Source organism: Hyperoodon ampullatus, assembly GCF_949752795.1.
Source record: "Hyperoodon ampullatus genome assembly, chromosome: 6".
Lineage (NCBI taxonomy): Eukaryota > Metazoa > Chordata > Mammalia > Artiodactyla > Ziphiidae > Hyperoodon > Hyperoodon ampullatus.
The window spans coordinates 58,230,641-58,245,293 of record NC_136919.1 but is presented as its reverse complement, the minus strand read 5'-3'; the positions used below and the strand labels follow the sequence as shown (position 1 = coordinate 58,245,293).

General features: G+C 36.3%; 1 protein-coding gene across 1 annotated transcript in view; it reads left to right on the top strand.

The window, feature by feature from the left end:
* Positions 1-14,653, top strand: part of DENND4C (DENN domain containing 4C) — a gene marked incomplete at its 3' end in the record, with an annotated part of 123,377 nt that overhangs the window by 55,580 nt on the left and 53,144 nt on the right. The window contains exons 11-12 of the mRNA XM_079706146.1: positions 10,197-10,297; positions 11,346-11,564. Of these exons, the coding sequence (XP_079562272.1) occupies positions 10,197-10,297; positions 11,346-11,564 (320 nt within the window). The remainder of the gene's footprint in view (positions 1-10,196; positions 10,298-11,345; positions 11,565-14,653) is intronic.

Here is a 14,653-nt window from a genome sequence, read left to right as displayed (position 1 = left end):
TGTATTGTTTGCTTTTTTGATAATGAGTTATATGAGCTGTTTGTATGTTTTGGATATTAACCCCTTGTTGGTCGCATCATTTGCAAATATTTTCTCTGATTCCATAGGTTGTCTTTTTGATTTGTTGATGGCTTCCTTTGCTGTGCAAAAGCTTTTAAATTTAATTAGGTCCCATTTGTTAATTTTTGCTTTTATTTATTTTGCCTTAGGGGACAGATCCAAAAAATACTGCTATGATTTATGTCAAAGAGTGTCCTGCCTATGTTCTCTTCTAGGAGTTTTATGGTTTCAGGTTGTATATTTAGGTCTTTAATCCATTTTGAGTTTATTTTTGTATATGGTGTGAGGGAATGTTCTAATCTCATTGTTTTACCTGTAGCTGTCCAGTTTTCCCAGCACCACTTACTGAAAAAACTGTCTTTTCTCCATTGTATATTCTTGCTTCCTTTGTCATAGATTAATTGATTGTAGGTGCGTGGGTTTATTTCTGGGCTCTCTGTTTAGTTCAGTTGATCTATGTGTCTGTGTTTTGCCAGACACAAAACATGCTGTTGCTGTTTTGATTACTGTAACTTGGTAGTATAGTCTGAAGTCTGAGATGGTGATACCTCCAGCTTTGTTCTTTTTCCTCAGGATTGCTTTGGTAATTTGTGGTCTTTTGTGGTTCTTTATGAATTTTAGGATTATTTGTTCTATTTCTGTGAAAATGTCATGAGTATTTTGATAGGGATTGCATGATTGCTTTGGGAGGTATTGGTCATTTTAACAATATTAATTCTTCCAATTCCAGAAGAGCAAGGGGCATCTTTGCATTTCTTTGTATCATCTTCACTTACCTTCATGTGAGTTTTCAGAGTGTAGGTCTTTCACCTTCTTGGTTAAGTTTATTCCTGGGTATTTTATTCTTTTTGATAGAATTTCAAATGGGATTTTTTTTTTACTTTCTCTTTCTGATAGTTCATTATTACTGTAGAGAAAAGCAACAGATTTCTGTATATTAATCTTGTATCCTGCAACTTTGCTGAATTCATTTATTAGTTCTAATAGTTTTTGTGTGGTGACTTTAGGGTTTCCTTCATTTTTTTTTTAAATTGAAGTATAGTTGATTTACAGCTCTACAGCCAAGTGACTCAGTTATACACATACAGACATTCTTTTTTTGTGTTCTTTTCCACTGCTGTTTATCACAGGATGTTGAATATAGTTCCCTGTGCTATACAGTAGGACCTGTTGTTTATCCATTCTAAATGTAATAGTTTGTGTCTGCCAACCCCAAACTCCCAGTCCTTCCTCTCCCTCCCCCCTTGGCAACCACAAATCTGTTCTCTGTGTCTAGGAGTCTGTTTCTGTTTTGTAGATAAGTTCATTTGTGTCATGTTTTAGATTCTAGGGTTTTCTATGTAAAGTATCATGTCATCTCTAAATAGTAACAGTCTGACTTCTTCCCTTCCAATTTGGATGCTTAATTTAACGGGAAGGCTTTCAGCTTTTCACCATTGAGTATGATGTTAGCTGTGCATTTGTCACATATGGTCTTTATTATGTTGAGATATGTTCTCTCTGTACCCACTTTGATGAGAATTTTTATGATGATGTTGAATTTTGTCAATTGCTTTTTGAGTGTCTGTTGAGATGATCATGTGTTTTTTGTCTTTCCTTTTGTTAATGTGGTGTATCACATTGATTTTACATATTTTGAACCATCCTTGTGTCCCTGGAATAAGTCCAACTTGATCATGTGTATGATCCTTTTTATATATTGTTGGATTTGGTTTGCTAATATTTTGATGAGGATTTTTGCATCTATATTCATCAAAGATACTGGCCTGTAAGTGTCTTTTTTTGTAGTGTCTTTGGTTTTAGTATCAGGGTAAAGGTGGCCGTGTAGAATGAATTTGGGAGTGTTTCATCCTCTTTAATAATTTGGAATAGTTTTAGAACGGTAGGTATTAGCTCTTCGTTATATGTTTGGTAGAGTTCCCCTGTGAAGCAGTCTGGTTCTGGACTTTGTTGGCTGGGAGTTTTTTTTTAATTACAAGTTCAATTTTACTGCTAGTGATTGGTTTGTTCAAAGTGTCTGTTTCTTCTTGATTCAGTCTTGGCAAGTTTTGTGTCTAGAAGTTTATCCATTTCTTCTAGGTTGCCCAATTTGTTGGCATATAAGTGTTCTTAGTATTCTTTTACTTTTTTTTTTTTTGTACTTCTGTGGTGTTGGTTATTTTTCCTTTTTTCATTTCTTATTTTTTTTAATTTGGGTTGTCTCTTTTCTTCTTGGTGAGCCTGACTAAAGCCTTATCAATTTTTTTTTTCTTTTTTCAAAAAACCAGCTCTTGGTTTCATTGATCTTTTCTATTTTTTTAAATCTCTTTCTTATTTGTTTTCTCCCTGAACTTTATTATTTCCTTCCTTCTGCTGACTTTGGCCTTTGTTTGTTCTTCTTTTTCTAATTCTTTTAGGTGGTAGGTTATGTTGTTTGTTTGAGATTTTTCTTGTTTCTTGGGGAAGGTCTTGCTATAAACTTCCCTCTTAGAACTGCTTTTTCTGCATCTCATAGATTTTGGAATGTAGTGTTTTCATTTCATTTGTCTTGAGGCATTTTCTGATTTCCTCTTTGATTTCTTTATTGACCTGTTGGTTTTTTTAGTAGCATGTTTTTAGTCTCTGCACGTTTGTTCTTTTCTTGTTTTCTTTCTGTAGTTAATTTCTAGTTTCATACCATTGTGGTTGGAAAAAATACTTGATAAAATAATTTCTATCCTCTTAAATTTGTTAAGACTTGTTTTGTGGCCTAGCATGTGATCTATTCTGGAGCATGTGCCATGTGCACTTGAAAAGAATGTTAATGATGCTGGTTTTGAATGTAAATGTCCTGTAGATATCTATTAAGTCCAGCTGGTCTGTTGTGTCATTTTAGACTGCTCTTGCATTATTGACTGTCAATTGATGTAAGTGGGGTTTTAAAGTACCCTACTATTACTGTATTAGTGTCAGTTTCTACCTTTGTGTCTGTTAGTATTTGCTTTATATGTTTAGGTGCTCCTGGGTGCATGTATGTTGAGTGTAATATCATTTTCTTGTATTGATCTCTTTATCATCTTATAATGCCTTTCTTTATCTTTTGTTATAGCCTTTGTTTAAAGTTTATTTTCTGATATGAGCATTGCTACCCCCACTTTCTTGTCATTTCTGTTTGCATAAAGTATCTTTTCCCATCCCCCCACTATCAGTCTTTTTGTGTCTTCAGCTCTGGAGTGAGTCTCTTGTGGATAGAAGGGTCTTGGTTTTTTGTCCAATCAGCCACCATATGTCTTTTTAAAAAAATATTTATTTATTTATTTATTTTATTTTTGGCTGCGTTGGGTCTTGGTTGCAGTACGCAGGATCTTCGTTGCGGCATGAGGGATCCTCCACTGCAGCGTGCAGGCTCCTCATTGAGGTGTGTGGGCTTCTCTCTAGTTGTGGCGCATGGGCTCAGTAGTTGCGGCGTGCAGGCTCTCTAGTTTGTGTGTGTGAGCTTCAGAGCGCATGGGCTCTGTAGTTGCGGCATGCGGGCTCTGTAGTTTCGGCCCACATGCTCAATAGTTGCAGTGCACGGGCTTAGTTGCCCCGTGGCTTGCGGGATCTTAGTTCCCTGACCAGGGATCGAACCCGCGTCCCCTGCACTGGGAGGTGGATTCATCTTTTTTCTTTTTTTTTTAAGTGCTTTCTTTTTTAACAATAACTTTTTTTTTTTTCTGATTGCAATCCATGGAATTCTTTTTTTTTAATGGTAAATTTTATGTTTGTATATTTTACCATGATGTTATTTTATTTTTTTTAACATCTTTATTGGAGTATAATTGCTTTACAATGTTGTGTTAGTTTCTGCTGTATAACAAAGTGAATCAGCTATATGTATACATATATCCTCATATCCCCTCCTTCTTGTGTCTCCCTCTCACCCTCCCTATCCCACCCCTCTAGGTGGTCACAAAGCACCGAGCTGATCTCCCTGTGCTATGTAGCTGCTTCCCACTAGCTATCTATTTTACATTTGGTATTTGGTAGTGTATATATGTCAGTGCTACTCTCTCACTTCGTCCCAGCTTACCCTTCCCCCTCCCTGTGTCCTCAAGTCCATTCTCTGTTCTGCATCTTTATTCCTGTCCTGCCCCTAGGTTCATGAGGACCTTTTTTTTTTTTTCTTTAGATTCTATATACATGTGTTAGCATATGGTATTTGGTTTTCTCTTTCTGACTTCACTCTGTATGACAGACTCTAGGTCCCTCCACCTCACTGCAAATAACTCAATTTCGTTTCTTTTTATGGCTGAGTAACATTCCATTGTATGTATGTGCTACATCTTCTTTATCCATTCATCTGTCAGTGGATACCTAGGTTGCTTCCATGTCCTGGCTATTGTAAATAGTGCTGCAGTGAACATTGTGGTACATGTCTCTTTTTGAATTATGTTTTTTTCAGGGTATATGCCCAGTAGTGGGATTGCTGGATCATATGGTAGTTCTGTTTTTAGTTTTTTAAGGAACCTCCATACTGTTCTCCATAGTGGCTGTATCAGTTTACATTCCCACTGACAGTGCAAGAGGGTTCCTTTTTTCCCATACCCTCTCCAGCATTTATTGTTTGTAGATTTTGTGATGATGGCCGTTCTGACTGGTGTGAGGTGATACCTCATTGTAGTCTTGATTTGCATTTCTCTAATGACTAGTGATGTTGAGCATCCTTTCATGTGTTTGTTGGCAATCTGAATATCTTCTTTGAAGAAATGTCTGTTTAGGTCTTCTGCCCATTTTTGGATTAGGTTGTTTGCTTTTTTGATATTGAGCTGCATGAGCTGCTTGTATATTTTGGAGATTAATCCTTTGTCAGTTGCTTCATTTGCACATATTTTCTGGGAGGTGGATTCTTAACCACTGGACCACCAGGGAAGTCCCACCATATGTCTTTTGATTGGAGCATTTAGTTCATTGACATTTAAAGTAATTATTGACAGGTATGTAATTATTGTCATTTTATTACTTGTTTTCCAGTTGTTTTGAGGTTTTTCTCTGTTATTTCTTTTTGTTTCTTCCCTTGTGGTTTGATGATTTTCTTTAGTAGTATGCTTCTGTTCCTTTCTTTTTAGTTTCTGTGTAACTATTGTAGGTTTTTGATTTGTGTTTACTGTCGGGTTTATATATTGTTGACCTATAACTATGTCTACTTTTTGTTTTAAACTGGTAGTAATTTAGTTCAAACACATTCTAAAATATCTACATTTTTTTTACTCCCTCTCCCCACATTTTGTGTTTTTGTTGTCATATTTTGTATCTTCATGTTTGTCTCTTAACTGTTTATTGTAGTTATAGTTGCTTTTACAGTTTTTTGTCTTTTGATCTTCATATTGGCTTAATTGGTTGATCTTCAGTCCTTACTATACATTTGCTTTTCCTAGTGAGATTTTCCCTTTCCTATAGATTCTTACTTTTTTGTCCATTTAGAGAAGACCCTTTCACAATTCTTTTAGGGTAGATTTAGTATTGATGAACTCTTTTAGTTTTTGCTTGTTTGAGAGAGTCTTTATCTCTCCCTCTAGTCTAAATGATAATCTTGCTGGGTAGAGTATCCTGGGTTGCAGACTTTTCCTGTTCTGCACTTTGAATATATCATGCCACTCCCTTCTGGCCTATAAAGTTTCTGCAGAGAAATCAGCTGATAGCCTTATGGGGGTTCCCTTGTATATGACACTTTGCTTTTCTCTTGCTGCCTTCAGAATTCACTATTTACTTTTTTTGTTTTTTTTGCGGTACGTGGGCCTCTCACTGTTGTGGCTTCTCCCGTTGGTGGAGCACAGGCTCCGGACACACAGGCTCCGGACGTGCAGTCTCAGTGGCCATGGCTCACGGGCCCAGCCGCTCTGCAGCATGTGGGATCTTCCCGGACCAGGGCACGAACCCGTGTCCCCTGCATCAGCAGGCGGGCTCTCAACCACTGCGCCACCAGGGAAGCCCTCACTGTTTACTTTTAACTTTTGTCATTTTAATTATGATATGTCTTGGTGTGGGCCTGTTTGGGTTCATCCTGTTTTGACCCTCTGTGCTTCCTTTACCTGGATATCTGTTTCCTTCCTCAGGTTTGGGAAGTTTTCAACCATAATTTCCTCAAATACATTTTTGATCCCCTTTTCTGTCTTTTGGTATCCCTATAATGTGAATGTTGGTATGTTTAATGTTATTCTGTAGATCTCTTAAACTGTTTCTCTTTTTTAAAATTTGTTTTTCTTTTTTTCTGTTTTTCTTTTTGCCTCTTGTTAGTCCCAGTGGTCCTCCAGCCAGCCAAGGGGGCTTGTCTACCCTGTGTAGAACTCCAGGACTGGGGTGCCCTATCTGTGGCTCTCACCACTCACTCTTCTGAGAGGGTGTCCACCTGTGTAATCTCCCATTTCCTCTGAGTCCCCTCCCATGGGCACAGGTCCCAACCCAATCACTTTTCTTCCCTTCCATGTGTATCTTTCTTACAGCCTTGGTGGTACAGGAGTCCATCTGCCAGTTTTCAGTTAGTTTTTCATGAGAATTGTTCCACATGTAGATGTATTTTTTGATGTGTTCATGGGGAGAAGTGAGCTCCATGTCCTCTTAGTCTACCATCTTGATCGACCTCTACTATGTGTATTTAGGTTTACTTACAGCCTGGAAATAATGAACTACTTGGAAGCACTAAATATTTCTTGTCATACATATTTCGTTGTTTTTCAGTAACTATCCCTGAAAAACAGTTATTTCACGGTTGTATATATTGTGGTGCCTTTGGAAATGATTTTGAAGTTGTAACTCAAATGTTTACCTCATTTTATTTACTGTTCTGAATAAAAGAATATTATAGAGATTCTTAATTTTGCCCAGGTTTAAATAACTTCTATATAATTTTGATTGATCAAAGCACTGTTTTGTAACGTAATTTTGAACTCTGCTTAATTGTACTTACAGAATTATGAAATGTTCTAGATACCGAAGAATTATAGAGAATAATGTAAATAACTTGCATGAATCTTCCACCCAGATTCCAGATTCCACCCACTAATACATATTATATATGTATTAGTATAAATGACATTTTGTTTTGCATGCTTTAAAAATTTTTATGTTTGTATAGTTTTCTGTGAATTGCTTTTTTACTCATCATTCTCTATGCAGTTCATCCATGTTGATACACATAGCTCTACTTTGTCTTCAGTGTTTATCAGTATTGATGGGTATTTAGATTATAGTTAGATTTTGCAATTATGAACAAAACTGCTCTGATCATTATTATGCATATTTCTTTGAGTACATGGTTAAAATTCCCCTGAAACATATATACCTAGAAGAGCTAATGTTGGTTGGTAGGCATAGCTAATGCCATATTACTCTTTCCCCTCTTCATCTGCAAACGAAAGTTCTCTTTGTTCCGTATCATTGTCAGTACTTGTTATGATCAGACTTTCAAATTTTTGTCAACTTGATGATAATGGGATGTCACTTGGCTTTAATTCACATTTCCCTAATTAGTAGCAAATGAGGTGTTTTAATTTCTTTTTGCCCTTTGGTTTTTCCCTCCTTTTTTGGTACATTTTCCTGTTGGGTTGTTTGTCTTTTTCTTTTGATTTGTATAAGGCCTTTATATAATCTGATAGTAATTCTTAGTCTGTTATATGCATTGCAAATAGCTTGTGCCACACTGTGATTTGTATTTTCATTCTGTTGTGTCTTTTGATGAACAGAAGCTTATATTAATTGATCACAGTTCTCAGTTTCTCTTTATGGATTGCCATTTTTGGTTCTTGTACATGAAATCCTCTGCCTTGAGGTCATGAAATATTATCCTGGATATTCTTAAAGTTGTGAGGTTTTGACTTTCTCATTTAGGCCTTTAATTTAGCTAAACTTGGTATTATTAGTATATGATGAGACATAGAGATACCATTTTATTTTTTTTTAACATGAGTAAACAGTTGTCACATAGCACTGTTTATTGAATGGTCAGTTCATCTCTTCCCCACTTGTCTTCAGTGTCAGTACCATCACATATCAGTTTTTATATTTGTGTGGGTATGTATCCAGGCTTATTTTCTGTTCCTTTGGTTTGTTTTAGTCTCTTGCCAGCATCAGATTATCTTAATGACTTGAAAATTAAGTTGTCTGCAACATGGATGAACCTTGAAAACCTCATGCTAAAAGACCTTATATGATCCCATTTATTTGAAATGCCCAAGGCAAATCTGTAGACACAGAAAATAGATTAGTGGTTACTTTGGGATGGGAGGATGGGGGAATTGTGGGTTAGTGACTAAGAGGGTGTGGGGTTTCTTTTTGAGGTGATGAAAATACTCTAAAATTAATTGTGGTGGTTGTTAAGACAACTCTGAATATACTGAAAACCATCAAATTACACACTTCAGATGAATGAATTGTATGGTATGTGAGCTGTATCTCAATAACATTGTTTAAAAAAAAAGTGATGTGAACTGGCAAGTCTCTTTACTGCTTATTCTTTAAAATTGTTTTGACTATATTTGGTCTATTGCTTTTTACATAAATTTTAATTAGTTTTTTAAATTCCATGCAAAATTTTGTTGTGATTTTTTTGTTAGAATTCTATTGAATTCATAGATCAATTTGGGGGCAAATAAGATCATTTTGACATAAAGTCTCAGTACCCATGAATGTTGTATTTTACTTCATAGGTGTTTTTAAAGGTTTTTCAATAACTGTTTCAGTTTTCTCTATAAAGATCGGGCACACCTTTTGTTAAACTTACTTATTCCTAAGTACCTTATGGTTTTTATTGCTACTGTAAATGGTATTTTAATTACATTTTTTACTTGTTAGTTGCTGGAGTATAACTATGCTATTGATTTTTTATGTAGTGGTCTGCTGTCCAGCAACTTACTTGAATTCTCTTATTTTCATTTGCTTGCAGATTCTCTTCAATTTTCTGGCTATAAACAATCATATCCTCTACAATCCTTATATATTTAAGAATTTCTTGTCTTAATTCTCTGGCTAGGATCCTAGTGTAATATTGAGTAGAAATATTCATAACTGGTATCTTGTCTTGTTCCTAATTTCAAAGGGAATGGTTTGAGCAGTTCATCATTAAGTATCTTTATGCTTTAAAGCAAGAATTGACATCTGGCCCAAGGCCTATTTTTGTAAATAAAATTTTATTGTATCATAGCCATGCTCATTCAATTACATGTGGTCTGAGGCTGCTTTTATGCTACAGTGGCACATTTGAGTAGTTGTAACAGAGGTCCTGTGGTCCTCAAAGCATAAAATACTTACTATCTGATTCTTTATAGAAAAGGTTTGCTAGCCCCACTTTAGGGTTTTGATTGCTTAATAATAAATTAAGGAACCTTCCTTCCACTTCTAGATTAAAAGTAATTTCTTTTTTTAAATCATAAATAGGTGGTGAACTTTATAATGCTTTTGTACAACTATTTAGATGAGTATTAAGTTTTTCTCCTTTAATCTTAGTGTGGTAAATTACATTATAAAATCAGTAGTAAACAATGCTGCATTCCTAAAGTAAACATCTTTCTCTCTTTTTTTAAAAAATGTGCTAGTGGATTAAATTCTCTAAGAATTTAAGATGCTAGCATTGATGTTCATAAGTGACCTTGGCCTGACATTAGCTCCAGCCCATGGTTGGTACATAGTGCTTTCATCTTTGTAGCGTTTTAAACGTTTCTAATTCTGTAAAAATATTTTATTTGACTCATGCATTATTTAAAAGTGTTCTTTTGAACTTCCAAAGTAATTTCTTTTTCTTAAATGGTGACTCGTATAAATTGTGGTGAGAACATGCTCTGTATGTTACTGACTCTGATATTTGTCGAGATTTGCTTCTAATAGGTAGTTTGAAGTCTCAAGTCAATTAAGTTTGACACTTAAAATATTATAATTCTAAAATGTAACTTTGAAACAAGACTTGTGTTGTATTCATAACTCCAGTTAATGAAAATCTATGTTGGAGGGTTAGAATGAGATGACCAGATTTGACTGAGGTTGGTTAAAATGAAACGAGAACTTCTTGAAAACCACTTGTTCAGATTCTCAAATTGTAACTTCAGTAAAAATACCCTTTCCATTTTCTTTTTTAGTTTGACATAAGAAGTTTGTTTAAGTAAAAACAGAATATAACAGACTTTATTAATCATGTTGTTATTTAATAGATCAGATGAAAAGAAGAACATGAACTGGAAGCAGCTTCCCAAAAAGCCATGCAAAAATCTGATTAGCATCTTGAAGAAATTGTATCCCCAGCTATCTTCGGGTAAATGTGAGGAAAAAGGAAGGGATTTTTGTTTGTTTGTTTGTTTTTTGCCATGCTGAATGTCTTGTGGGATCTTAGTTCCCCAACCAGGGATTGAACCCGGGCCCTCTGCTGTGAGAGTGCAGAGTCCTAACCACTGCACTGCCAGGGAATTCCCAGGAAGGGATATTTCTAATGAAAGAATGTATATAAGAAAATTCTTGGGGCCTCCCTGGTGGCGCAGTGGTTGAGAGTCCGCCTGCCGATGCAGGGGATACGGGTTCGTGCCCCGGTCTGGGAGGATCCCATATGCCGCGGAGCGGCTGGGCCCGTGAGCCATGGCTGCTGAGCCTGCGCATCCGGAGCCTGTGCTCCGCAACGGGAGAGGCCACAACAGTGAGAGGCCCGCGTACCACCAAAAAAAAAAAAAAAAAAAAAAAAGAAAATTCTTAAATTTAGACATAATTTTGCTCTGCTTAAAGGGAGTCTCATTACAAAACAGAATTCCAATAGTAAGAAATTACTGTTGTGGTTCATGTTTTTTTGTTTTGTTTTGTTTTTTATTTATTTTTGGCCGTGTTGGGTCTTCGTTGGTGTGCGTGGGCTTTCTCTAGTTGCGGCGAGCAGGGGCTACTCTTCATTGTGGTGTGCGGGCTTCTCATCGCGGTGGCTTTTCTTGTTGCAGAGCACAGGCTCTAGGCACGTGGGCTTCAGTAGTTGTGGCACGCGGGCTATAGGGCACAGGCTCAGTAGTTGTGGAGCACGGGCTTAGTTGCTCCACGGTGTGGGGCATCTTCCCAGACCAGGGCTCAAACCTGTGTCCCCTGCATTGGCAGGTGGATTCTTAACCACTGTGCCACCAGGGAAGTCCCATGGTTTATGGTTTTTTTGAACATGTTTTCTGTGCCCCATCTGTGCCTCCCTGTTAGCCCCTGCCAATGATCCCTTTACATTAATAAAGAGGAATTGCAGGAAGTCATGGGCTTTATTTTGACAATTCCCTTGTCGAATTATTATATATATAACATTATGTATTAATGCCATTTTCTCTTCTTTCTTCATTTGTCAGTTCACCGAAAAACTCAGGAAGGTTCAGCGATTGAGATGACTCCAATTGAAGCAGATTTCTCCTGGCAAAAGAAGATGACACAACTTGAGATGGAAATTCAGGAGGCATTTTTGCGCTTTATGGCATCCATTTTAAAAGGATACAGAACATATCTCAGACCAATCACAGAGGCTCCTTCAAATAAAGCCACAGCTGCTGATTCATTGTTTGACCGACAGGGTGAGTGGCATTGAAAATATAAATACTTTTTATTGAAATGAAAAAATTTTCTGTTTGGTAGTGCTACCAAATATAGTGCTACTATATAAGTTCTTAGAAATTCATATTAAAATATGATGGTCTTCTGTGTATTTGTAATCTAGCTCTATGAATAGAATTTATTTTAATTTTTATACCCCATTTTTTTCCTGAGAAATCTGAAACTGGAGGTGTTTAATTATGAAATGTCAAAGATGTTGCTGATATTTATAGTACTCTGTAATCAGTTATCTTAGTAGAATAAAGCTGGTGGTTTGTTTTTAGGTGTTTTCTCAACTTTGCATGATTCTTGACTTTATACACTCTGGGCTTTACAGTATTCTCTAATAAAGAGTTTTTGGAATAAAGCCACCAGTTTTTTAAAATTTTTGAAAAATACAGCTTTGTTCCAGGGGAAAACACCATACTCATTTGTTTTAGTATTTGTTATTTTCGGGAATTACAAAGATTTTTGTTGTTATTCAGCAGCTCTTGTATATGTAGTGGCAACCTTACAGATACATCAGTATTCATATGATAATTATTTTACATAGCTGTAATTTGACCCTGCAGTTATTATTATTATTTTTTAATCTGTATTTTCCCAATAGTCCTTTTGTCTTTTCTCATTTCTGCTTTGGGACAACTTATCTCTCAAATATTTAGTCACCACTTACCAAATCCCACTAGTTATTATGTAGGGATATAAAGAAGTATAAAATCTAGCTCCATGGGATACCCAGTGGAAAATGATCTAACGTGTTTTTAAAAATAGAGCAAGTACTCAAGAAAACAGATTTTACATAATCATTCAGTGAGAGGACATAAAAATTCAGAAAAAGGGAACATTCTTCCAAATGAGTGTTTTGGAAGATTTCATGGAAGAAGAGCATGACTTTAAAGAATGGGTAGAATTTATAAATGGAGATGAGCAAGGAAGACTTCCTAAAAAACAATAGGCATTAAAAGTCAAATCTGAATTAGAATTTCCACTTTGCTATTTATGAAGCCTTCCTGGGGTTCTGTTTTGTCATTAATAAAATGAGGATGATACCTAATTCATGCACAATTGTGAAGATTAGATGAGAAAATGTATGTGAAGCAACTAGAAAAAGTACGGTACTCATGATAACAGTATTATTGCTAGTGGTAATAATGAAGTGGAAGAAAGCTCAAAAACAGAAGCACAAGGCATGTGTATTAGTTTGCCAGGGCTGCCGTAACAAAATGCCATTGATTGGCTGGCTTAAACCAGCGGTCCCCCACCTTTTTGGCACCAGAGACAAGTTTCGTGGAAGACAGTTTTTCCACGGACGGGGTGGGGTGGGGGGAATGGTTCAGGTGGTAATGCCAGCAATGGGGAGCAATGGGGAGCGATGGGGAACGGCAGATGAAGCTTCGGTCACTTGCTTGCCGCTCACCTCCTGCTGTGCGGCCCCGTTCCTAACAGGCCGTGGACCAATACTGGTCTGTGTCCCGGGGATTGGAGACCCCTGGCTTAAACAACGGAAAAATTATTTATTTATTTTTTCAGGATTCTGGAGTCTAGAAATCTGAGATCAGTGGGTAGCCAGGATTGGATTCCTCTGAGGCCTCTCTCCTTGACTCGTAGATGGCTGTCTTCTCCCTGTATCTTCACATAGACTTCCTTCTGTGTGAATCTGTATCTAAATGTTCTTGTCTCATAAGGACACCACTCAGATTAGAGCCCACCCTAGTTTAATTACCTAAGTTTGACTTAATTACTTCTTTAAAGGCCATATCTACAAATACAGTCACACTTTGAAATCCTGGGAGTTAGGACTTCAACATAAGAATTTTGGGGTTTCACAGTTCAGCCCATAATGGCATGTTCGGGAAAAAAGTTTTAATTGTACAATTTGACCAAGTGAGGAGCTTTAGAGGTGTTGTGGAAGATAAAGCAGAAAATAAGATTAGAGCTCGGATTATGGGTAGTCTTAAATGCCAGACTAAGAATATGGAGTTTTTCTAATGGGCAGTAGTGGGTCACTAATTCATTCTCTGTCATTCTAAGTAGAAGAGAGGCATTACTAATGGAATTTAGAAAGATATTTAACTAGTGTCTGAGGCCCAAAGTTTTTGTTAACAGGGTAGCATTTGGTCTAACAAGGGATATATACATTTGACAATAAAATAACACATTTTACTGAGTGTGTTGTAAAGGAAAGTATTGGTTACAGTAAGAGAGCTAGGTCCCTGAAGAAGTAACAGTTAAGCATGGGCCTGAAAAAAGAATAGGATTTAGCTGTGGGTTTTGGGTTAACTTTTTTTTAGGGATACTTTAACAAACATGTATAAAAGTAGGGAGAATAATGTAGCTACCTTCCAACTTCAGCAGTAGGAGCAATCTTTCTATTGTTTTAGTTTCATCTATGTTTATTTTACTCTTCCTTTGTCCTTTTCTCCTCCCCTCCTCCACCCCTCCCTTTCTTTCTAAATTCTAAGTAGGACATCATTTCACCCATAAACTGTGTTTAGAATTTCCTGAAGTTATATGTGTTTTTATCTGATTGTATCCCCATGGTGTTATTTAACATTTTTTTCATCTCTTATTTCCTGTAAACTTCTGGTTGGATTAAGAGCCACATTGTTCAAAAGAAATTTAATGGGAGCCACATATATAATTTAAGATTTTCTAGTAGACACAGTTTTTTAAAAAGCAGTAGGGGAAGTTAATTTTAATAATATGTTTTCTCTAACTTAATACATCCAAAATGTATCACTTCAACATGTAATCAAATTGTAAAAATTTTAATGAAATATTTTACATTCTTTTTCCATACTAAGGCTTTGAAGTTGGTGTGTGTTTTATACTTATAGCACATCTCAGTTTGGACCAGCCACATTTTTTTTTTTTCCTGAACCTTCACCTCTGGGTATATAAATCACTAATAATGGCATGGACTCAGAAGTCAGACTGTCTGTTCAAATTCCAGCTCCACAACTTAATAGTGATGTGGCTTTGGGTATGTGGTTCATTAAAGACCAGCCACATTTTAATTGCTGAATTGCCACATGTGTGTAGTGGTTACTGGATTAAGCAGTACTGA